The 23,139-nt window shown below is 47.3% G+C and overlaps 3 protein-coding genes across 8 annotated transcripts; all 3 read left to right on the top strand.

Annotated features, from left to right (window-relative positions):
- Positions 1 to 4,701: 4,701 nt before the first annotated feature.
- Positions 4,702 to 12,293, top strand: LOC121593525. Of its 4 annotated transcripts, none has more exons than XM_041915952.1 (7): positions 4,702 to 5,194; positions 5,871 to 6,431; positions 8,775 to 8,837; positions 8,918 to 9,046; positions 9,141 to 9,430; positions 9,587 to 9,652; positions 10,726 to 12,293. In XM_041915952.1, the coding sequence occupies exons 2-7, from the start codon at positions 6,381 to 6,383 to the stop codon at positions 11,897 to 11,899; spliced, it is 1,773 nt and encodes a 590-aa protein (XP_041771886.1). In that variant the 5' UTR covers positions 4,702 to 5,194; positions 5,871 to 6,380; the 3' UTR covers positions 11,900 to 12,293. The 4 variants fall into 4 exon arrangements, with proteins under 4 accessions (XP_041771886.1, XP_041771896.1, XP_041771876.1 ...); XM_041915962.1 differs by having other exon boundaries at positions 4,702 to 5,802; positions 5,910 to 6,431; XM_041915942.1 differs by having other exon boundaries at positions 4,702 to 6,431.
- Positions 12,294 to 15,080: 2,787 nt separating this feature from the next.
- LOC121597431 (AH receptor-interacting protein) lies at positions 15,081 to 17,716 on the top strand. 3 transcript variants are annotated; one of them, XM_041923297.1, is made up of 4 exons: positions 15,081 to 15,260; positions 15,336 to 15,819; positions 15,897 to 16,429; positions 16,490 to 17,716. In XM_041923297.1, the coding sequence occupies exons 2-4, from the start codon at positions 15,733 to 15,735 to the stop codon at positions 16,830 to 16,832; spliced, it is 963 nt and encodes a 320-aa protein (XP_041779231.1). In that variant the 5' UTR covers positions 15,081 to 15,260; positions 15,336 to 15,732; the 3' UTR covers positions 16,833 to 17,716. The 3 variants fall into 3 exon arrangements, with proteins under 3 accessions (XP_041779231.1, XP_041779146.1, XP_041779308.1); XM_041923374.1 differs by having other exon boundaries at positions 15,120 to 15,138; XM_041923212.1 differs by having other exon boundaries at positions 15,081 to 15,819.
- Positions 17,717 to 18,537: 821 nt separating this feature from the next.
- Positions 18,538 to 21,989, top strand: LOC121597186. The gene is made up of 3 exons (XM_041922807.1): positions 18,538 to 19,631; positions 19,765 to 20,029; positions 20,101 to 21,989. Exons 1-3 carry the CDS (start codon positions 19,530 to 19,532, stop codon positions 21,504 to 21,506), a joined length of 1,773 nt encoding a protein of 590 aa, XP_041778741.1. The 5' UTR covers positions 18,538 to 19,529; the 3' UTR covers positions 21,507 to 21,989.
- The last annotated feature ends 1,150 nt before the right edge of the window (positions 21,990 to 23,139 follow it).

Below are 23,139 nucleotides of genomic sequence, written 5' to 3'. Positions count from 1 at the left end.
TCTCGCTTGCGCGCTTGCGTTTACACTGCTTCGCGGCGGCACGCAATCTTCCCTGGTGTCCCTGTGCCGTCCCGCACCTGTTCGTTCGTTGGCACGTTTCGCGTACAAACACGTGCGCCAGAATGGGTTTGAAACCGCGATCGGTTTCTTTCTCTTTCCTGCACCAGTGGTTTGCCCTTCCATTTCACGCTCCCGGTAACGGTACGAGAAAACGAGATAGACTGTGTCGATTCGTTTTCGGTGGAACTTTGACAGCGTTTACAGGCGGGCAGGTTCAGGTGTTCGTTTCTTGGAAGCAAAATCCTAGCCAGTCTGGCATGCGTGCATGCGGTCGTTAGGAAGAATCAATTCAAATAACAAAGCGTTCTTCTCTGCCTTTTCGTTAACTAGAATAAGCTTTGAATCTTTCTTTCATATGCTTGTCTCGTGGAAAGGAAAAACAAACAAACACTGCCCACCGGACCACTTGGACTGGACATTGCTTGACAGATACGGGAGTACGGAGCACAAAGAGCCGTTTTAGGCCGTTATTTTGAAATCATGCACAATAACATACTGTCATTGCCATCTAGTTTTGGTTCTAAGGCATCAATTTTTGACTCTAACGCACCTGTAAGTCATCAATTTTTTGGCTCTTGGGGGAATCATGATAATTTTTTAAGGTATTTCAGCAGATTTTCGAGGATTGTAATTTTAAATCACATAAACAATACAAAAACCGTGTGAATACATTCTTTTTTTTTAAGAAAATAACGAAATTTTCAACGAGAAAATAACGAAAGAAAATAACAAAAAGTGCTTTTTTTTATTCATAAATTATGTTTTGCTATTTGTAGGAATCGTCCCATCATTTTTGGCACAAATGACTCAAAAAACATTGGGAGACAGCGCAATAATGGTGGGAATTACACAAACACAAAAATTCAATACAAGGTTTACCAGCATAATAAACAACTGTTCACATGTTTATAACAATAGTCGTTTTGAATAGACACCGCTATCTATTACTTGCTCACACGTCAGATGGCGTAAGCTACTCTGTTCAATTCAATAACACAATTTTCGCCTTCGATTGCACAACGGTCGGAACCCAGCTATTGAGGCGCCAAATAGTAAACAAACCTAAGTAAAAAGAGCCAACCAATGAGGTTATACTGTAGATGTATGTTTCTGCTGTAGATTGTAATGTTGTATGTAATGTATGTAATGTTTCTCTATGTTCTTGTTAGAAGAGTTACCTTCAAATTGAAGTAGGCTTTGTAAATGTTCATTCTGTGTTACACTTCCAAGTTACTAATAGTTACTGGTAGTCACTGCTATAGCAATTCCGGAAAATCTCACTGGACTACAGGGAAATAAATTCTTCGATATCTTAAAAGAGACGAGCACTATGAAGCTTAACAGAAGAAGCGTCTGAAATTTCAAAGGTTGTTGTTGTGTTGATCGAGGGACAATGAAACTGATAACCACCATTTCATCGTTGGTTGTGTGAAGAAACGATCTGCATATCTAGTTGCCAGGAATTGCTAATAGCAATCAACAGTTGCATGCTTGATGACGCAATCCAAAGGTAACACATGGCAGTTTTAGCTGTCACACAGCAAGCTATTTGGTGGAGAGGTATTCGGCAATAACTGTTGGGATGTGCATAGTCAAAGACGATTTCTTGTGATAATCAGATTGCTATCTATCTGACGGAGAGACATTATTGGCTATTCTTTCATAAGCAAGCAAGCCTATCCAATAATCAATAAGAAGTCTTGCTCACTACGGTACTTCATATCAGTAGTTTGAAGATGAACGTGGCGCTCTTGACATTATATCAATTCTCGATAATTGATCTATTTGAAGTACGCCTTGGTTATGAGTTAGTAAATGTTCATTCTGTGTTACACTTTGAAACCTATCAGACGTAATATTCAGTAGTTCCCTCGCTCCCTTGAATATTTAAAAACAATCATAACTTTTATTATTACACTTTTTATTGAAGTCGCTTACTTTTGGCTATGAAAATGTACTACTCGTCAAATCGCCGTATTTTAGCACCATTATTCGCACCAACTTTCTCAAATGCACCTTTTGCTCTAGCCCAAATAGCCAGAATTGCTTAAGCAGCTCATTTTGGCACGCTAAAGATCGCCGCTCTAATTCGCCTTTTGCAGTAGATAAACAGCATCAAAGTTCTATGTGGGTCTTTCAAACAGCGCCTAAGCAGCTTCCTTATGCCACGATGCCAGGGATTATTTTTCTTTGTGTTTTATTTTAAAGCAAGCGTCATCGATGAAATAAACAACAAGATTTGTTTCGTTGTTGCGGGTACGCGGTACACGGAGATGGAAATTGGATCTAAGAATCCGACAGGGAGCGAATAAATTAATGCTGGCTAGTAATGCCGGGGAATCGATCTCTCCATTAAGGAGCCGGAATATGAAAAGGCATTGAGCGATTTTACGTCGAGAGCAGAGTGGTTCAAGTCCAAGAAGCAGACACCGCTGATGGTAGGAGGGCCGAGCGTGGTGGGATTGCCATGGAAGGAGTCGAGCCGCGTACCTGGTGAGTCTCCGTTGATGGCTTCGAGGCGATTGATGTGTTATGAGTTAGTAATTAGTTCATTCTGTTAGTAGTTAGTTCATTCTGTGTTACATTTTCAAACCTATCAGACGTAATATTCAGTAGTTCCCTCGCTCCCTTGAATAGATAAAAACAATCATAAGTTTTATTATTACAGTTTTTTTATCGCTTTTAGTTTTTTTAGTCGCCTACTTTTGGCTATGAAAATATAATGCTCGTCACATCGCCGTATTTTGCGAGCATTATTCGCACCAACTTTCTCAAATGCACCTTTTGCTCTAGATTACGCTCTCCCCTCCCTACCCGCAAATTTCCGTTAAATGCCTTCTAATCGCCTTGTAATCGCCGGCGAATTGAAGGCGATCAGCAGTGCATTTAGCAGTAATTAAATGCCTTTGAAATATGTCAATGAAAAATTTCGCTTTTAATTTGAAATTTGAAATTGCAACTGTCAAAAGAAAACCTTACAAGCGTCTTCAGCACTGCACTGTTGTAGTGTTCCCAGATATGAGCGTGAGATTCGATAGCACGATTTACGTGTTATGTTCTCTTGCGTTAAGCTCTGAGCTATTTCACTTTATTAAAGATGGTCTACATTATTCGGTTGTTAAAGACCAACTCATTGAAAGGTGATAATATATCAAACTCATTTCGATAACTAAAATAAAAGGAAAAATGAGATACATATTTCTCCCATCCTGATAATGAACGGTGAACATAGTGTAATTATTATTTTTTTTAAAAAGGTATTATTTTAATTTCGCTTCACATAAATTTTGTTTAAAGTAATTATAGTAAGAAAAATTAATTTAAAAAGAAATAAACGCAGAAAAAAGATCATAAAAATCTGGATTTGAACACACGCTTTCTCGATTCGGAACCAAAAGCGTTATTACTGCTCTATTTGGCAGTTAAATTGGTACAGGTGCAAATTCAGTACATAAACAAGCTAAGATGGCGGCAAGCTATCTGTTCTCCTTGAATCAAAAAGTTGAAAGATTTCGAAAAGAACCCGTTACAGCCGTGAAAGTTTCGGTTGAAATCTTTATTCGCCTTCTAAGGCGACTAAGGCCTTAAATGCCTTCTGAATGCCTTCAAAGCCGTTTAATGCTGGTAGGGACTGTTTCTATTCGTTGCTAGGGTGATTTTTTCCTTAAAATCCAAGTAATCAAAAAACCATAAATATTACGTCATAGTGCAATTTCTGGAGATATGTGTAGTTGGATGAATCTAATTAACGAAATATAAAACAAAATTAAATGAAATACACACAAAAAATCGAAACGCATTTTAATGGACTTAAATCAAAAATAAATTTGCCAGTTAAAACGTTTTTTTAATTGTGCTATTTAATTTTTGTGTGTGTATGCATTGTATCTAATTTCGTTTTAAATTTCGTTAATTATATTTCTTTTCCAAACCGGTATTTGAAAACATAGGAGCACCGTTGCCTCGTTATCCCATAAGGGATACTGCTGGGTTTACAGCAATCGGGATCAACGATCTCGCTGCCAATGTGATTGTTTACATATGGAGTCTTATCCGCATGGGATTGGAACGCCTCTATGGCACTTTTTTTCAATTTCCTAAACCATCTTCGTCTGGGAGAGGGAAGTTTCTGAGCGGAAGCTTTCAAAAAAGCACACGCACCCCGATCGGAAAGCTTATCGAAAAGTTCACTCGACAAGCTTTCATGCATCCATAATTTTTTTTCAATCATCCCCTATTTTGTAAGTGAATTCAATTCGATTTTTGCTTTACAAATGTTACACACGAATTCGCCTGAGAATTTTATCTTACAAAAAAAATCTATAAAATTTGATTTTAAAAAAAACCAATAAGATTCCTAATACCAATAACGACCACCACCAATTATGCGATAAAAAAAACCGATAAAGGGTAGTAGTAGTCGTTTAAACATTAAAAAAAACCCCAGCTAAACCGCCCTTGATAAAAGCCCCCTTTGGGGGTTTATCGGGTCAGCTGCAAATCGGCCTAATAGGATTCAGCAAACTGCTTCCACAAAACATCCCCTCCATCACTCCGATAAGCATAATGCAATCATACCATAACAAACCAAGACCGTTGTGCTCGCCAGTAAACCAATAGGAACAATCCAATTCGAACGTTCTTAAACGAGCCGGGGTGCTTAGCCGCGTGTTGTGTGCAGCAAAAAAAAAAAAGAAGAAGGCAAGCAAAAAGCCAACAGCCCCCGCGCGCCTCCCCACCTCATTGCGAACGGCAAACAAATTACTTCAAACACAACAAATCCCTCGCTGGCCCGCTTTCTCTTCGCCCGCGCCCTCGTTCGCGCACAAACAATTTGTTTCCATCCTCTGTGTGTGTGTGTGAGGAGGGGGCTGATAGCGAGACGCAGAAAACCGTTCACACCTGTACCGCGCACCGCCTCCCTCAGCCCCATCCAGGCCCATCCACAAACCGTGATGATGTAATTGTTTGCCCTGCGCACGGGGAAGTGGTGCTGGGCGGCGGGAAGGTTAAACGCGGCCACGCTTGGGGCAGTCGAAAATTGTCGCGCATGCGATCCGGTCGCACGTGCCCAACACGCACGCACGCACGGAGTATGGGCCGACCGGGACCGGGACCGACCGGGAAAACTGCTGTAAGTCAGTGTGTGTGTTGATGTTGCCGGGTGCAGAGTACACACCGCCAGAGTGGGTGGTGGTTTTCGGTGAAACAATCCGCCGCTCCCATTGCACGAAACATCTTCACGCGCGTCTCTCCCTCCCCTTCTCTCTCTCTCTCTCTCTCTCTCTTCTCCCCTGCACTGCTTTTCCTGCAAGAGTGTGGCTGTGTGTGCGGACGGTTGGGCGAAAGGCAACCCCTCCTGTCTGTAAGGAGGGAGCGTGCGCGCGCCACAGACGTTGCTGGAGCGTGTGTGCGTGTGTGTGTGTGTGCTCACAGGTGGAACCGCACACCGCTCCCGTGGCCCCCCGTGCAGGGTGGCGAATTAGGGCCCCAGTGCAGTGAGTCGGCGAAGTCGAGATGAAGTGAAATTGTTTATAACGCCAGCCCGTCGCCCGTCGCCGCCAACGGTTGCTGGGCCAATAGTTGCCGCCAGCTCCCCTGCAATCAACCGCCAGCGTCGACACCGTCACAGTTGGTGCAGGTTGTACCAGTGGGCAATCGCTCGCCAATCGCAGAACGCGCACAAAAGCGGATCATCGAGCGACCCGTTCCATTCCATTCCCTTACGCAAAGCTTTTGCGAGTGAGTGACCGTGTGCAATTACAATTCGTTTGTTTTTTGTTTGTTTTATTTGATTTTTGAAATTGAAGATAAAAAGTTTTCAAAACCACACACACATACACACACAGGCGAGCGCGGAGACAGTGACAAAAGTTTGGGTGCGCCGAAAAGAAGCTGACCAGTGAGCGCGTGTGTGTGTCTCTGCTCTGGCGCGTGTGGTGCAGCAGCGGCGTGAATTGCATTTGCACCGAGCGATCGGGTTGCCTCGTATCCCAAAAGTAAAAGAGCCTCTCCACGGGTGAATTTGCAGAAATTAAAAAAAAAAACCCCCAAAGAAACGGTGCTTCGCAAAACTCCGCTCCGCTGAATGGGTTGCCGCGGCGGGAACGCGCACCGTGTGCCGATCGATAGTCCCAGTAGGGCCGGGGCGTTCAGCGTCGTAGACGGGCAGTAACGTCGTCGCCACCGACCCTGCTCCGCTGCATCAATCAAACAGGCGCGTTTCCGGTGAGACCCTTTGTGGCAGCAAACTCAAGCGCCCCTCTTCCCGGGGTTACCCGACGACTGGCGACCAGCGAGCGAGACCAGCGAGAGTCAGCATGACGTCGGTGGACAGCGACAGCAACGTTCCGGTGGATCCAAGGGTGCAGGTAATTCAGTTCCCACACACACACACATAAACACACGTTCAGATTGAATGCAATTTGTGTAACGATGCGGGATGGATGCGCTTCATCGACAATGCGAAGAGAATGGGATAGACAAAATTTGCTTCTCTTCGTTTTCCCGCATTACATGGAGCTTAATAGTTGCTATTTGGATGTCTTTGGTACCAAGTGTAGTAATCGCAATTATGTGTATCAATTTTACTTAATGTGAAGACTACCAAAAGGACTTTTTTCTGCTACTTTTTATACGATAACGATGGTCGTACCAAGGGGTTGAAAAGTGCACAATTTTAGACAGTTTTTTTAAGGTTATAGGGTACTCTCAATGAAGGATATGGGTCGGGTCAGCATTTATAGCAAATGTCCTTGACACTTTCGACCAAATCTGGTCGTCAGGCCGTCTGTGCTAATCGGGCAAGTCTCTTCGCTAATCCTTTTCACATTCTGTTGGTTGTTGGCCAGTACTGGCGTTAGGTTTCAGCGGTATCAAAGGGACGTCCTGAGCTTTGGCCAAATCACTGCTGCATGCGGCAGAGCAGTGAGATCATCCTAAACGCACATAGAAATCGGTGCCAAAATTGTTTTTTTTTGCATCTTTTCCCTATTGAACACACCCCGGACGGGTGCATCAGCTTTAAAGAAACTCCATTGCCGAGATGCTTATAGGTGTTTGGAATATGTGATGTGGGCTCTGGAACGCTCCCACGATTCCGATCCAACTCCGGCTATTTTTAGTCCGATTCCGACTACGGAAAAATCGGAACCATTAGTTCTGCTGGGAGTCGTATGGAGTCGTTCGGAGACGTCTGAAGTCGTCCGGAGTCCTGCGGAGTCGTCCGGAGTTGAAGTCGTGCGGAGTCGTTCGAAGTCGGAGTTGTTCGGAGTCGTCCAGAGTCGATCGGAGTCAACTGGAGCCGTCCGGGGCAATGTGCTTGTTGTAAAGCATTTAATCGTTGTGCTTTCTTGCCTTTTACTTTGCACGTGCATTTCGTTTACAGGCCTTTGTTTCGCAGACCGTCTCCGGAAAACTGCAACTCCAACCGATTCCAAACGACACCGACTGCGTGGGACTCCGGTGGACTCTAGACGACTCTGAGCGACTCTGGACGACTCTGGACTAATGATGAGTAAAGTTGGCAAAAATCCTGAGTCGACTCCGATCCTACTCCAGTAATATCTGAACCAACTCCGGAAGGTACGTCTGCCCAGCATTATCCAGAGTCGTTCGGAATCATCTGTAGCCATCCAGAATCGCCCGAAGTAATCCGGAGTTGCCCGGAGTCGGAGCCGTCCGGAGTCGGCCAGAGTCAATCGAAGTCGTCCAGAGTCGTCCGGGGTCGTGCGGAGACGACAAGAGTTGGAGTTATTCGGAGTCATTCGGAGTCGTCCAGAGTCGATCGGAGTCTACTGGAGCCTGTCCGGTACAATGCGCTTGTGATCAGGCATTTCTTTTCGATGTGTTTCTTTGTCTTTCACTTTGCGTGCGCATTTCGTTTACAGGCCTTTGTTTCGAAGGCTGACTCCGGAACACTCCGACCCCAGCCGATTCCGGACGACATCTGGAGTCGATGAGTCTGGGCGATTCCACACGACTCCGGACTACTCCAATTCCGGACAACTTCGTACGACTCCGGACAACTCTGTGCGACTCCGCACAACTCCGTGCGACTCCGAACGACTCCAAACGGCTCTGGGTGACTCTGGACGATTCCACACGACTCCGGACGACTCTAGACGACTCCGGGTAACTCTGGACGACTCCAGGCGAATCTGGACGACTTCAACTCCGGGTGACTCCGAACGACTCCAGACGACTTCGGACGATCCCGGACGATTCAACTGCACTCTGAACGACTTCGGATAATGCTGGGCGGACCTATCTTCCGGAGTCAGTTCCGAAATTATCGGAGTCGGATTGGAGTCGATTTTGGATGTTTGCCAACTTTACCCATCACTAGTGTACATAAGTGATAAGTCACTGAAAGCCAACCCCACAAGTGTGATGGCAGGCCTTGACCGGCATCGGTTGTTGAGCCAAAGAAGAAGAAATGTGCAGGAACTGTTGGCATTCAATAAGGTGCTAGACATCGTCCAGATATGGCCACAACTTCTTAAAACTCGGTTTCAGCAGAAGAGTTTTTAAAACTAAAATTCATTTTCACTGTATTTCGTTCTGCTGGTTTGCAAACGGTGGACACGTTCCTTTACCATTTCTTTTTCAGTTTGTATAACTAACGAATATTAACGATTACTATTCTCGTCGAACATGTTTGGATGGCCTAAAAAAATAAAAATAAAAAAACAAAACTGTCAATACCATTACAGATCGAGCTGGAGAAACTGAACGAAGCAACCGACAACATCAACAAATATGAGGTCGATCTGGACGTAAGTGAAGATCACACACACTATTTTATCTCCATTTTCCACTGAAAAATGCTTTCCCGCATTCTTTCTCACCCTGCCAGGAAGCGAAAAACGAGTTCCGCGAGCTGCTGCGGGAAAGTGCGGAAAAGATAAAGGCGGTCGCGAAAAAGGTCGGCAACTCGATCGACGCAGCGAAACCGTACTACGAGGCGCGGCTGTACGCATCCCAGGTAAGGAGGGTATCTAAAAAGAGTCAAACACATAACCAAAAAAGAAAAGAAGAGGGATTAAAACAAACAAATATGTGCTTTGGAACCTTCTCAGCTCGCAAAGGAGACGCAGCAGTGTGCGCTCAACTTCGACAAGGCCAAGTCGGTGCATGCGGCCGCGAAGGAGATGGTGTACCTGGCCGAGCAGGGGCTGGGCGAGAAGTCGACGCTCGATACGGCGTGCCAGGAGATGCTGACGCACGCGACCACGCGCGTCAACGAGAGCCAGAACGAGTGTACCGAGATGCGCAATGTGCTGAAGATAAGCGAGCTCAAGCTGGAGGTGGCCAACAACCGGGTGTGCAAGCTGCACTCGCAGCTCAAGGGCGCCATCCGGGCGTCCAGGTAAGGGACTGCTGCTGGACGGCTCTCCCATTCAGTAGCTCTCAGGTTTATAATTATGATTTTTTGTTGTTGTTTTGCCTTCCTTTTCTTTTTATCAATTTTGTTTTTCTCCTCCCCACGCCTTGTTTGTCGTTTGCGTTTTCTTCGGTTAGCTAGTTTCGATATCCGGCGCAATCTTTTGTTGATGAACATTATTGCTTACCAGCACGAGTTGCTGTTCCTGTAAGTATTTTTTTTGTTTTTGTTTTGTCAGCTTTGTGCAGCGGTACACTTAGAGCTGTCGAGTTGTCGAACTAGAATAATGTTACTGTGCTCGCGGGTTCTAAGCAGTGCTGCAAAATGTCATTGTCAATGTTATATAAAAATCTGACTGAATCAGAGGTGATACTCAAAACGATTGGAGTGACAAAACATGCTTCGTGACATTTTTGCAACCATTGCTTGGTCATTCACTATGTCATGACTTTTTTACTGTGATCAGTTCTGTAAAATATCAATGACATAGGCATGACAAATTCCGGCTGAAACTGAATCACGTCAGCGTCACGAGCTCTACTGTGATGATCAGAGGTGAGACTCAAACAGTTGGAGCGACCATCACATTGCTTGATGACATTTTGTGCAACCAAATTCTTGGTCAGTAACTTGGTCCTGACATTTTGAGTCGGTGATCATCCCGATAGTGATGGGAGATATGCGGTGCGTGCGAGAGGTTCGAAGAAACAAAATGGGGATGGTTCTTTCCTCTATTTGACCAGACAGACCCGTCAAATCAGACAGAGCGAGAAAGCATGTTCATTTTGGAACACACGCCAAGTATATTCCAAGAATGTCGTTATTATCATAGGGAGAAAATGTCATGACCAAGTGATTGATGAAGAGTTGTGTGCTAAACAAAATGTCACCAAGCATGTGATTGATCCTCCAGCGAACAGTTTGAGTCGCACTCCTGATCATTACAGCTGTGTATGTGAGCTGACTTGAACTTCGTTTCAGTCATGAGTGTTGGTCACTGAAACAGTGGCATTCGGCAGCACTGTTCACAGCCAGAAAAAGATGATTATCATGATTATGCTTGTGACGCCATTAAGCTTAGCTTGTGAGTCAGAGTATCGCAGTTGACTAAAGCGCTTGAATGTCATGACGCACTTTCATTGAGTATCAGCAATGAGCATCAAGCTACCACGGATATGTTCATTGTTTTCGTTGCTGATAATCTCGTGATGCTCATGACATTTTGCAGCACGGGTTCCGAGTAATTGCTCATAAAAAAAATCCATCCACCCAAATTCCAGACCGTACTACGAGCTGCGGGCCAACTACAACGCGGTGCTGCTCGAGCAGAAGCAGAAGGTGGTGGAGCTCGAGACGAAGGTGGCGGAATCGAAGCTACGGTACAACGAGGCCTTGTCCAACCTGGAGCGCATCTCGGAGGAGATCCACCGGCAGCGGAAGGCCCGGCGGGCCAGCAGCCTGGACGAGGATGGCGGCGGGTCCGGCTCGTCCTCGTCGTCGGCCGTGCCGCCGGTCGGGCCGGCCGGCCACGCCACCGGCAAGATGCTCGCCTCGATGCACCTGCCCTTCGGCCAGCAGGGGCCGGCGACCCTCGGCACCGACCACCGGCGCATCGACAGTGCCGACGAGTACCTCGAGTTCCCGGCCAAGCTGTCGATCAAGGCGAGCCCGATCAAGCAGAAGTATCTGGACAAGCTCGACTGTCCCCATCTGCTGAAAGACTTTGCGCGCAAGACGAGCCCGAGCGCGGAAAGCGACTCGGACAACTACCAGTTCTCGCCGAACCCGACGATCGACGACATCACCAACATGTCGTCGGAGGACATCGAGCAGTGGACCGAGATCCGGCTGTCGAACTCGAACAGCAGCAGCTCCGGCTACTCGCAGCACAACTCGCTCGTGCTGGAGGACGCCCCGACGCCGCAGGACGAAACGACCGACTCGTCGTCGGAGGACAGCCCGAAGGCGAAGACGCGCATCATCAAGATGGAAACGTACGACGCGCCGGAGGGGATCGGTGGGAGCGTGCTGCGCCGCACCGACGGCATTGCCGGCTGGATCGCGAAGACGGGCAGCAGCGTGGTCGGGACTAGTGGGCACGGCGGGGCCGCATCGGGCGGGCCGCCCGGATCGGCGGCCACCGGCTGCTGCTCCGCCAACTCCTCCGCCACGTTTGCCAGCAGCGGGCGGCGCCAGAGCCTGGACATCATCATCGACACGGGCGACCGGGTGAAGGACGTGTTCGCGCAGGGCATCCAGCGCATCGGCAAGACGCTCGAGCGGCGCAACAGCGAGTCGGAGGTGGCGCGGGACGAGTCGGCCGGGAGCGATTTTTTTCTCTTCCAGCGCGCGGACCCTGCAAAGGATGGTCTGTCGGATGAGCAGGTGGAGAACCTACTGCTAGACCAGGACTGTACCGACATCTTTCAGAACGTGGTGAACATATCAAAATGAGGCCGGCGGACGACGGAGGGGTGGCAGGGGTCGTTACCCAACGGGACGCACGAGCCAAACCAGTGTGAGTGAGAAGGTGGGGGTGGGGAGGGCACTTTTCCGCACCTGGAAGAGGGAGGGGGCGAAGCAATCGGGAAAGCATTAGCCATACGGAAACTAGTGAAGCAATTTACCCAACAGAAGAAAAAAATCACAAAAACATACCCGACACACACACACACTGGAGCGAAATCATCGTTGTCCTGTGTTAGACGATGTTGTTGATTTATCATAGATTCTAATGTGCGCGCGCGACAAAACAGTGACGAAAAAAAAAACAAACAAACACAGCAATAAATAAACTAATAGAAACCGTTGGTGGGGCCCTTTCAGCCCGGTCCCACCCGCGAGGTAGTAGAACTGATCGTGGAACATGTGCTTTGTTTTTGTTCTTTATTTTGTCTGCCCGGCGGAGCTACAGCTGCAGCTGGATGTACAGTGGCCGGCAAAATAAAGTGCCCACTACTTGCAATTTTGCATTTTTTTTCGTGAAAAATTAAGTTATTGTTCTGCTTTATTTGTTGATACATTGTTCGTTATATGCTTATGGATTTACAGTACCTTTCTGAAAAAAGGAGAAGTTTGATTGAAAGTTTTTTTTCTAAAATTGATCAAAATCACTGAGACAAATGCCCACTTTATTCACTCAACAGATTTTTTTAACAAATACAACACCAAACGTATAATTTATATGCATTCTTCTGGAATTCTATACTTGAGGACTTTTCACATAATTTATTTGGTTTTATCTGCACATATTAGGGATTGATTCTTACTAAGAGCATTTCTGAGCATTATTTTTTTCATAATAACGTCATTTTACCACACTTGCATCGAAAAGCACACACGAAATCTCGATAGGATTAAAATTAGGGATGAGTGGGGACCACTCAAGAAGTTTTTTTGGATTCGATGGAAAAAATATTCAAAAAAAATTCGTGGATGTCTTGAGTAGTGGTGGGAGCTCGGAATCGGACCTACCCGGTTCCGATTCCGTGTCAGGAATCAATGCCGAAGCCGATTCCGATGCTGGAATCGATTCTGATTCCGGAGTTGGTTCCCGAGCCGATATTGGAGTTGGTTCCGGAGCTGATTCCGGAGTTGGTTCCGGAGCCGATTCCGAAGTTGAATCCGGAGCCGATTCCGGAGTTGAATCCGGAATCGATTCCAGGATTGGAATCGGCTCCGGAATCAGAATCGTCTCCGGAATCGGAATCGACCTGGGAATCGCAATTTGCTCCGGTAAAGGAAACAGGCTCCAGAAATGGAATTAGCTCCGGAATGAGAATTAGTTTTTGAATTGAAATAAGCAGTGTGGGAAGCGAAATAAGGTCGGGAATCTTCATGTGAATAGATCATTTACAAGTAAATTTTTCTTCTTCTTTGCCGCTATCAACATGTAGCATTATTGGATCCAAACGCCTATACCTATGAAGATGCCGAAACCGACTCCGTTTCGAAACCAATTCTGATTTCGGAGTCAATTCCGATGTCGGAGCCGATTTCGATTTCGGAGCCAATTCTGCAGCCGATTCCAATTCTTAAGCCGATTCCGATTCCGGAGCCAATTCCGATTTTGGAACCAATTCTGGAGCCGATTCCAGAATCGATTCCGGAAACTGATTCCGGACCTGCTAGCCGGAATCGATTCCAGAAAACTTCGAAGCTAGTCGGAATAGATTCCGACGAAATCTCCATTTTCACTAGTCTTGAGTCGTTTTCCTGTTGGATCATTTATTTATTTACTTACTCCGTATTTTTCACAGAAAACAGATAAATTCACGCAGGATGCTTGCTTAGGTATTCCTCTCATTATACCGTAGATTCATACCATGCGCTCTACTTATCGTATATAACACCCCCCCCCCCCCCTCCCCTTGGTCATCATATATTGGACACTACCTCCCTATGAAACGCGATTGCAGTTATTCAATCTTCACTCTTTAAGCTTCCGCCGCCAAGTGTTTCAGGCTTGTTTTATTGGTGGCTTATTACTTTCTGCTACTGATGCTCCTGATTTACTCTCGTCCATCTCGCTGTATGTTCCCTCTCGTTCTCTTCGTCCACGTGATCCTCTGTCAATTGTAACACGTCATACTCTTTATACTTTCAATGACCCTCTTCTGTCCTGTTTCAGATTGTTTAACCACTTTTACTATCTCTTTGATTTCGACTCCTCTCTTAACTCTTTCCGTAACCGTATTTTTTTCTAATTCCCTTTAATTATTCTCCTTAGTTTTCTATTACTTTCTTTTTTTTTGTTAAGTTTATGATAGTCTCTACGCTCTACCCTTGTTTTTTTTCTTTTTTGCTAGGTCAAGACTAGGTTAGTTAGGCTTAGTTTTTCATGAATTATTTTGTTTTTTTGTTAGTATTTAATTAGTTTTAAGTCTATTATATTTAGCCTTGATGGCAGATATTGTATTAAATGAATGAAATGAAATGAAATGAAATATTGCACCCTTTATACATCATCGTTCGTTGGATCGCGTCTAGATATTTTTGAACATCAGTTCTAGTATGGACTCATCTGTCCAAATATAATATGTTGAAGCCCAATCAATAGTAAAAAGACATTTCTCAACTCGTTTCGAATAAAACACCTTGAATGTTCTCCACATAGTCTAAATCTTGGTGCTATCAAGAGATTGTGGCAGATTCTAGGTGTTTAGGTGGATACAGCTGGTGTAACAAACAAATAAATTTAAATTTAGAGCTCTGGATAACGCTAGAGAAGAACTAAAAACTAGATGCAGAACTAGAAAAACCTTTAAAAATTAAAAAAATAGGACAACTATCCTCAAACAAGTATAGAACGTTAAAGGAATGCATATAAACTGTTAGTTTGGTGTTACATTTGTTCAAACAAATATTTTCTGTGGAATGAATCAAAGGGGGGCATTTAATTTTGTCACAATGATTTTGATCAATTTCGGAAAAAATATGTTTGCTTATTGCAAACTTTTCCTTTTTGTCATAGTAGGGTACTGCACATTCATAAGCATATAACGAACAATGTATCAAAAATAAAGCAATAGCTTCATTTTTCACGAAAAAATGAAAAAAAAAATGCTTTTGCTTTTGTTTTTTTGCTAGCCACTGTAAACAACAACAAACGTTGCTCGGTTTGACAGCTCGCCCCAATTCGTGCTGTTTATATCACACAGTTCAGCTTCACGTCAGCGAAAGGAGGGAAATCGGTATAAACAATGAAAAACGAGGAAACAGCTTTCCGCTACAGTTTCATTGCATAGTGAAAATTTTGCTTGGCGGATTGCATAACTTTGGTTTGGATTTTTTTTGTGACGCGCCGCAATGAAAGGTATGCAATCCGCCTGACAGCATGCCTTGTGGCGTGAGAACGTCCACAAACAATAGGTTGTGTTGTTGTTTCTAGCTCGCAAAGGTTAGCTGGGCCTGTGTACGTGTGTGTTTGTGAGTGTGAATGTGTGTGGAAATGCCAAACTCACGTGCGCACTGTGTGTAGCGCTTTTCACGCTACACACAGAGCGAAAGGCACACACAAACACACACCGTGTTGCCCTTCATCGTTTGTTGTCCAACTGCTCTCGCGTGTGTGTGTCTGCCTGCCAAGGAAAATCGAAGGGAAAATGTCACCACAGGCCGTGTGAAAAGCCCTCGTCAGCCCAACATCCCACCGAAACAGCTGTAGTGCTGTGACGTCTGTGTGTGTGTGTGTGTGTGTGTGTGTATATGTGACCAGCTTGACTTGTTGTTTCTCGCACTCTCACATCCCATCCCACCGCCCATCAAAATCGCCCCTTTTTGTTGTGATGGATTCCACCTTGCAGGAGCCAAAAATTGTGAAAAACATTGTGCATGCGGGCACCAAGGTCGTCCCGTTTCGGGACGGTACGAAGGTAAGCGCTTGCAAAATCCACCCAACTTCCCCCCGCAGGTGCCCTTTCATCCGCCCACAATCCACTATTTCTTTCAGGTGAAGTTCCACTATCAGACACGAAAATGTGACGAGGCGCGGACGCTGATCGACGACAGCCGGGCGCACGGCCAGAAACCGATGGAGCTGGTGCTCGGCAAGAAGTTTAAGCTCGAGGTGTGGGAGTCGATCGTGCAGCAGATGGCCCTGCACGAGGTGGCCCGGTTCCGGTGCGACCGGTCGCTCGTCCTGCAGTACCCGTTCGTGTCGAAGACGATCCGGGACGCGCAGAAGCCGCGCGAGGAGCGCAAGCACTGCTGCGGCATGACGGTGCAGAACGAGGGCATCGGCTACCGGGACCTGGACGAGCTGTTCACCCACCCGCAGGACCTGGAGTTCACGATCGAGATCCTGTCGATCGAGAGCCCGGACGAGTACGAGAAGGAGTCGTGGCAGCTGAGCGACGACGAGAAGCGGGCACTGGTCGGCCGGCTCCGCGAGCAGGGCAATGCCGCGTACCGGGCGAACGATCTGACCGCGGCCCGGGACGCTTACTCGTACGCGACCGGCATCATCGAGCAGCTGATGCTCAAGTAAGTGCCGCTCTCTATCTCTCTTTCACTTTTTATTTTTATTATTTATTTTTTTTAAAGGGAAAAACCCGACGAACCGGAATGGATCGAGCTGGCCCAGATGAAGGTGCCGCTGCTGCTGAACTACTCGCAGTGCAAGCTGCTCGAGCGGGACTACTATGCCGCGATCGAGCACTGTACCGAGGCGCTCAAGTACGATCCGCACTGCGTGAAGGCACTGTTCCGGCGGGGCAAGGCTCATGCCGGGGCTTGGAACTTCGACCGGGCCCGGGCCGACTTCGAGCGGGCGGCCGAGCTGGACTCGGCCTTGCAAGCCGCCGTCGGCAAAGAGCTGGCCAAGCTGCAGGAGCAGCAGCGGCTGCGGGACGTCGAAGACCGGCTCAAGTATCAGAAGCTTTTTTAGCTCTTTTTTTGCTTTTTTTTTTAAGAAGGAGAGAGGTTTTTCTTTTGGGGATTTTTGCGTTTGTTTCTAGGCACTGGTTGCGAATTAAGGTTTAGAGTGTATTCCTTGCAGGGAGGTCAACCTCGATAGGTCGGGGGCATTACTTCCAAATCCCCACAAGTGTTTTGTTTGTTACTTCAGTTTTTGAGTATTGTTTATACGTTTTCCTCCCCTTTCCCGGTTAGTTCAGGAACTGTGGTTCCATTCTCTACTAACATTTAGCCTCAATGGCTGACAATCGAATGCGCCCTTTCTACGTAGAGCTTTTTAAATGTGTATGTGTAATTGTTTGATTTTTTTTTTTTAAATAGTAAAAATCTTCACTTTCTCTTGCTTATGAAAAGCGAAAGGTAATACTTGGAGTGGAAAATGAAATCACAAAAAAGAAACATTTATTTCCCACAAAAGAGTCAAACATGTTCAAACACAGTTTTGGGTGTTGCACGGTTCCGGTTGAGGTGTCACGCGGTCGTCTTAAGGTTAGGGCACCGTAGACTTAAGCGTCAATGTCGTATTTGGTAGCTGCATGCACACAGTATGCTTATTACTCACACCACTCAGTGTCTTTCTCAGCTCGGTGTTGGTAGTTTCCAAAGGGTACCTTTTTAGTCTACTCGCTCGATGTACATTTCCAAGAAAAATATCCTTTTCCTCCCCAATTGTTAGATAGGTAATTGTGCCATTAGCAAGACAAAAAACAAAAACTCAGTAAACTGCTGGGATGTATGGAGGGTAGGAGAGTAATAAATCGGCAGCAAAAATCAGTGTCTCACGCCGCAAAAAAACACGAGTCAAAATTTATATTCTATTGAACCAAGCGCTATTAGTAAAATTTCAGAAAATGATCGTTTGCTTTCTTGCGTCTTCTCCGAAATAGAGCAGAATAATGTCTCTTGCTTCGTTGTTACGTCAACGCTCGATTGAGTCACATATTCAATCAATCTTGACGTTACTGTGGATGCCCAGGCTTTCAAAGTCATACAAAACAGCGAGATATTTAAGAAATCTGTTCTAAATTAACATACAGAAATATGTTTTTCTTACTCTCACTGTGCTTATGAAAATGCTGATCTACATGCATCTGCAGGACATCTATATTTCGATATCCAAACTCTTCTACCTTGCAACATTCACATATATGCTAACAAAATCTGTAGTAAGTCAGCAAACATCAAGATCTGTACCCCGGACATTATATGACGATGACTTCAAATTTGGCACGATTCAGTTTAAGAAACAGTAGCCCGCCGAAGAAGACCCATATCTGGAGCAATCACATCAAAGACCCTTACAACAAGTGGGCATCTCCGGTTTGCATCTTGAGTGCAGATACCTACGAAACACCCCGCACACACACACACACAAAGATCAATGAGAAGATGTCTACCTCCGATGGTCCGTTGCTCAACACTGCTGCCCAGCACAGCAGGACCCAACTCCTCCCGAGTGTCGTTAGATAATCGATACGCGAGTATTGTCAGAAACTCAAAAACCCGACGACACACCTGAAAAAAAAACATGGCGTCCAGTAGACGTACGGGAACCATCGATTATCTCTCTCTCTCTCTCTCTCTCTCTCTCTCTCTCTCTCTCTCTCTCTCTCTCTCTCTCTCTCTCTCTCTCTCTCTCTCTCTCGATGGATGCACGTGCGGGCCGAATGTCTCAGCAGCATCGGAATGTTCGAACATCCGCGGATCACAAATGCTCGCACAATCCCGCCGCCGCCCAATTCTCTAGCAGATAAGAGGAGGAAGGGGATGGGGAGTTGGCCTCATATCACCCGGCTGCTTGCAAACGAGCGAGCCGGATCTTATCGTTGGTAGGCGCTTCCCAGGTCGCCCCGCTTAGGTTCGTCACCGATGAAGATGTTTGTCCAGCGAAAACAATCCCCGCCCGCAGCTCGGCAAAGAGATATGTGATAAGCTCTGTTAGTGTGTGTGGTCAGTCAGGGTAGGATTCACCCTCCCCGAGCAAAATGCTGGAGCTGGGAACGATACCCACACACACACACAGACCCCTGGTTCCGGTGTCTTTACAACCATTGTGCTGCTCCCGATTGTGAGTTACGAGCCTGCAGGTTGAGATAAGATAAGTAGATAAGAGGTATAAGCCGCCTCTGCCGACGGATCCATCAACATCAACATCCAAGAGCGCACCAGGGGGGGCACGGGAGGGCGCGGGTGTGCTCACACACCAACACGACTATGCCTGAGGTTTGTGCACATCGTGTCGCCTGCCGAGACAATGCAGCACAGAACCGTACGGGGTTGAGCAAGCAGCACGTTCCCCAATTTTTCCGTCCTGTCCGTTGGGTGCGTTGGACTAGAGTTCCTCTTCCATCAACACCGCTGAGGAGGGAGGAGGAGAAGAAGAGCTCTAATCCCAGTTCTCCAGCTGAGTATCTAGGCTGAGTAGTGTACCACCGGAGTCAAGTCACCGGAGGATCTCCAAAGTCTTGAGGTGTGTGTGTGTATACTCACAGTGCAGTCCGTGTAGTTCCGTTCTGGTGACGGAACGGAATAGATGCCCGTAGGCGACCGGAAACACAGACACGCAGCAGTTGACGCCGGGTGGCAAACAATTATGTAACATCAGACATCCGGGAGTAGAGCCTCGGGGACTCGTAACGGTCGGCGAACGACGCCATCTTCCACAACAATGGAAGCGTTCATCAACGAGATGGTGGAGCCGCGCGTCTTCGATCTGATCGTGCTGATACTGCCCAAGTGGCGATTGCTGCTGTACATCTTTCTGATGAATGTAAGCGCCATAAAGGTCTCCGCCTCAGAGTAAGAGAGAGATCACGCCGCAAGCCCTACCATCATCATTAACCATCTCCCTGTGTTCTCCATATTCCCATACATCCACCCCCACTGGTACCTGGGGTATCTAGATAGTGCTCTTTACCCCGGTGTACGTGTTCGGCGCGCTGGTTAGCAATGACCCACAGCTGAACCTCATCTGTCCGCCCGTACTGCTGATCGGCTGCAATCTACTGCACCGTGCCCTGTTTCGCTTCAGCAACGAGCGCAACACCCGCCAGCTAGTGCTTGGGGTCGCCATCCTCTGTCTCGGAATCTCAGCGAGCGGGCTCGTTGCGCTGCTGTGTGCCACCCCGCACTATCTACTGTTGGCCCTGCTGTACAGTGTCGTCGGAGGTAAGTGTACCCTTGCACCAGTGCGATTTCACCCTTTCCTAAAACACCTTCATACCTCGGTCGACGCGCAGGCTTCGGCTATCAGCTGGTCTTTTCCCGCATGTGGAAGGTGCTGGCCAAGATCTTTAGCGCCCGCAAGGAGATGTTCGTGATCAAGTTTCTGCACTCGTGCGGGCAGGCCTCGAGCATGCTGCTGCTTCTGCTCTGTGTGCAGCTGCCCTGGGATGGGTACATCTACGGTGCGCTGCTGCTACTGCTGGCCGGCATAGTGCTGCACCTGCTGCCCCTGACAATGCTTATCGCGAGCGAGAAGGGTCGGCTGCGCAGCGACCTGGACGCGCTCGTCTGTCTCACGGAGAAGGGCAACGAGTCGTACTACGCGCACGTCGCGACCCGTGCCGTGCCGCTCGAGCCTAAGCAGGAGCCGTGCGCACCGGGCGGAGCACAGCCGAACGACCCGGAACCGGCCCGGAGCGTCACCAGCCTGACGTGGAAGAATCCGGCCAACTTCAGCGCTCCACTGCGGGAGGAAGCGAAACGTGAACCATCAGCGTTTCTGACGAACCCAACGCTTGACTACAGCGGTGAGTATGGGGAGTGCGAGGAGTCGCTGCTGTACCGACGGGAAGGCAAGTGCTACAATCAAGACGGCGTCGAGATCCTGGAGATGATACTGGAGGAGGACGAACCGGTCGGCGAGCTGCCGGACACAGCTGCCGGAGCGCACGCACCGGGCGTAACCACGCACGAGACTGATAGCGATGCCGACACGCACTCCACTGCCGATGCAACGGACGGGAAGTGGCGCTGGTTCGGCCAGCTGTGCGATCTGCTGCGCGCACTCGATCTTGGCTTCCGGCCTACCCTTAATCTCCGGCTGGTGGCGTCCACCCGGAGCGCACTCGGCGATCTGCGGTGCTGCAGCTGCGCCCTGCTCAAAGCGACCGACACCAGCATACTGGTGCTGTTCCTCTGCATCCTGCCCCGGCTGAGCGTGCACCACTACCAGCAGCAGGCCCGGGCCCGTCACATGACCCTGCTGGCGGTGGTCGTGATCTCATCGGCGTGGGCCGGCGCCTCCCTGCTGCTGCTCTGCTGCGAGCTCCGGTTTCGCAAGCTGCACGGCCGGCTGCTCGTGTTCGGCCTGTTCTTCCAGTCGTTCGGGTACTTCTGCGTGTACACCACCAAGTCCAACTTCTGGATCTTCGTCGGCTGCATGCTGGTCGGTGTCGGGCACTCGATCACCTGCGCGTACCAGGAGGCGGTCATCAAGCGGCAGCTCGGTCAGCACCGGTGGGCCACGGCCAAGGCCGGCATCGGGCTGCTCGCCGGGGTGACCATCATTCTGCTGGCCGCGTTCGCCAACCTCTACTACGTGTACGGGCCGGTCGATCAGCTGCTGCTAGCGCTGCTGCTCATCTACAGTGCTGCCGGCGCCCTCTGGATTGCCTGCAGCTGTCGGATATTCTTCATCTAGCTGATGTCTGTCCGGTGTCTGACTCGGACATGCGCAGCATTAACGCAACCGAAATATACTACAATCAACTCCTCCAAATGTGTGTGTGTGTGTGTGTGTTTGTGTGTGTTATGTGGCATTCGATTGAGATGACTAGTTCGACTTCTAAATCGAATCAAAAATGTATGAGAGTCATGAGATAAAATAATGTTTTTTTTAACGGTTTTTACGGATATTGAAAAGAGTCAGAGTTAAAAATCAATGTTATATCCTAATCTCAAATATTCTTGTACTTTGAGAGATGTTAGACTCGCGTGCATCGCAGGAAATTGACAAGGAAATGCAATTGGTGGTAATCTTTCATTGATCGCTGTGCCTTGAAGTATAGCTACATGTGTTTATACTAGGATCAGGATTAGTTGGATGTCGAAGGTAGGCGAAGGTAGGCTCTTAATTCCAAGGATTAAAATGTATATACAAAGCTAAGTGGTCCGTGAGCCTAACAAGGACTGAACCTTGTGTTGCGCAACTCTTTCACCGGGCTAAATTAACTAATGTCCAGGAATGTATGAAGAAGTGATGTGCTCTTTGGAGCATCCGACTTCGGCATAATCCGAACAACTAGTTCCGCGCAGAGTCGGAGTCGTCCGAAGTCGTTCGGAGTCGCCTGGATTCGTTTGGAGTGAGAATCATTCAGAGTCGTCCAGAGTCGATCGTAGTGATCAGGCATTTGAAGTTCCTTGTGTTTTTTGTCTTTAACTTCGCGCGTGCACTTCGTATACAGGCATTTTTTTAGAAGGCCGACATCTTCCGACTCCAGACGACTCCGACTTCAACCGCTTCTGAACGGCTCCGGATTATGATGGATGGATCTACCATCCAGAGTCGGTTCCAAAACTATCGGAGTAGGATCGGTGTCGACTCCGGATTTCGGCCAACTTTACCTATCACCAGTATGAAGATCCATGAAGCCGGCCAGATTGAGAAATTTGCCAACCTGGATGAATTTGTGTTTTGCTCCATGAATCTATTCATCTTCCATCTATATAGACGCATGCCATCAGTGCATATGAATCTTCAATGATGAGTTTAGGCGAAATCTCCGTTGGAGCCAAAGCCTCTCAAAACTATTCAAACATTCAATGATGAGTGATTATGAATTTCCAACAGAATCGCTAAAAACTACGACATAAATCTCTGAAGAATAACATTCATCTAAAATCATTCATAAGACTCGTAACAATTGTGAATCTCTGAAGATTCGTCAATATTTATAAATCTCTATAAATATTGCATCAGACACAAAAAGACAGGACAAATCTTTCGTTTGCTCGGATATCTTTCATCGTTTTTAAGCATCGTGTCGTTGCCATGGGATTGATTAAAGACAAATCCTGACAAATCGATGTGCGTGGTGCTTTGCAAAGATCAAACTAAACCGCGTATGTAGTGAAGTGTAGTAAAGAGATTAAAAAGGGAAAATATTTAGAGCGAGATTTATAAATCTCTAGACACATGAATGGATGCGTCACTGAGAGCTGAAAGTCCATTAGTGGTACAGACAGGCCAGGACCGATATCGGTTGTTGTGCCAGAGAAGAGAACAGGAGAAGACATATTCAGGCGTTGATTATTTTTGAATCCTCAGGAAATCA

Source organism: Anopheles merus, chromosome X, assembly GCF_017562075.2.
Source record: "Anopheles merus strain MAF chromosome X, AmerM5.1, whole genome shotgun sequence".
NCBI classification, from domain to species: Eukaryota; Metazoa; Arthropoda; class Insecta; order Diptera; family Culicidae; genus Anopheles; species Anopheles merus.
Note: the sequence above shows the minus strand (reverse complement) of the source record. Positions and strands in the feature narration are given on the sequence as shown.

What these genes read in the sequence shown, in the direction of transcription:
- LOC121593525 (XM_041915952.1), top strand. Translation starts at nt 6,381, where the DNA reads ATGACGTCGGTGGACAGCGACAGCAACGTTCCGGTGGATCCAAGGGTG. An exon ending in CGGTGGATCCAAGGGTGCAG is followed by an intron (nt 6,432 to 8,774) that starts GTAATTCAGTTC and finishes ATACCATTACAG; the next exon opens with ATCGAGCTGGAGAAACTGAA. An exon ending in CGCGGCTGTACGCATCCCAG is followed by an intron (nt 9,047 to 9,140) that starts GTAAGGAGGGTA and finishes GAACCTTCTCAG; the next exon opens with CTCGCAAAGGAGACGCAGCA.
- LOC121597431 (XM_041923297.1), top strand. Translation starts at nt 15,733, where the DNA reads ATGGATTCCACCTTGCAGGAGCCAAAAATTGTGAAAAACATTGTGCAT. An exon ending in CGTTTCGGGACGGTACGAAG is followed by an intron (nt 15,820 to 15,896) that starts GTAAGCGCTTGC and finishes TATTTCTTTCAG; the next exon opens with GTGAAGTTCCACTATCAGAC. An exon ending in ATCGAGCAGCTGATGCTCAA is followed by an intron (nt 16,430 to 16,489) that starts GTAAGTGCCGCT and finishes TTTTTTTTAAAG; the next exon opens with GGAAAAACCCGACGAACCGG.
- LOC121597186 (XM_041922807.1), top strand. Translation starts at nt 19,530, where the DNA reads ATGGAAGCGTTCATCAACGAGATGGTGGAGCCGCGCGTCTTCGATCTG. An exon ending in TGTACATCTTTCTGATGAAT is followed by an intron (nt 19,632 to 19,764) that starts GTAAGCGCCATA and finishes TGGGGTATCTAG; the next exon opens with ATAGTGCTCTTTACCCCGGT. An exon ending in GCTGTACAGTGTCGTCGGAG is followed by an intron (nt 20,030 to 20,100) that starts GTAAGTGTACCC and finishes GTCGACGCGCAG; the next exon opens with GCTTCGGCTATCAGCTGGTC.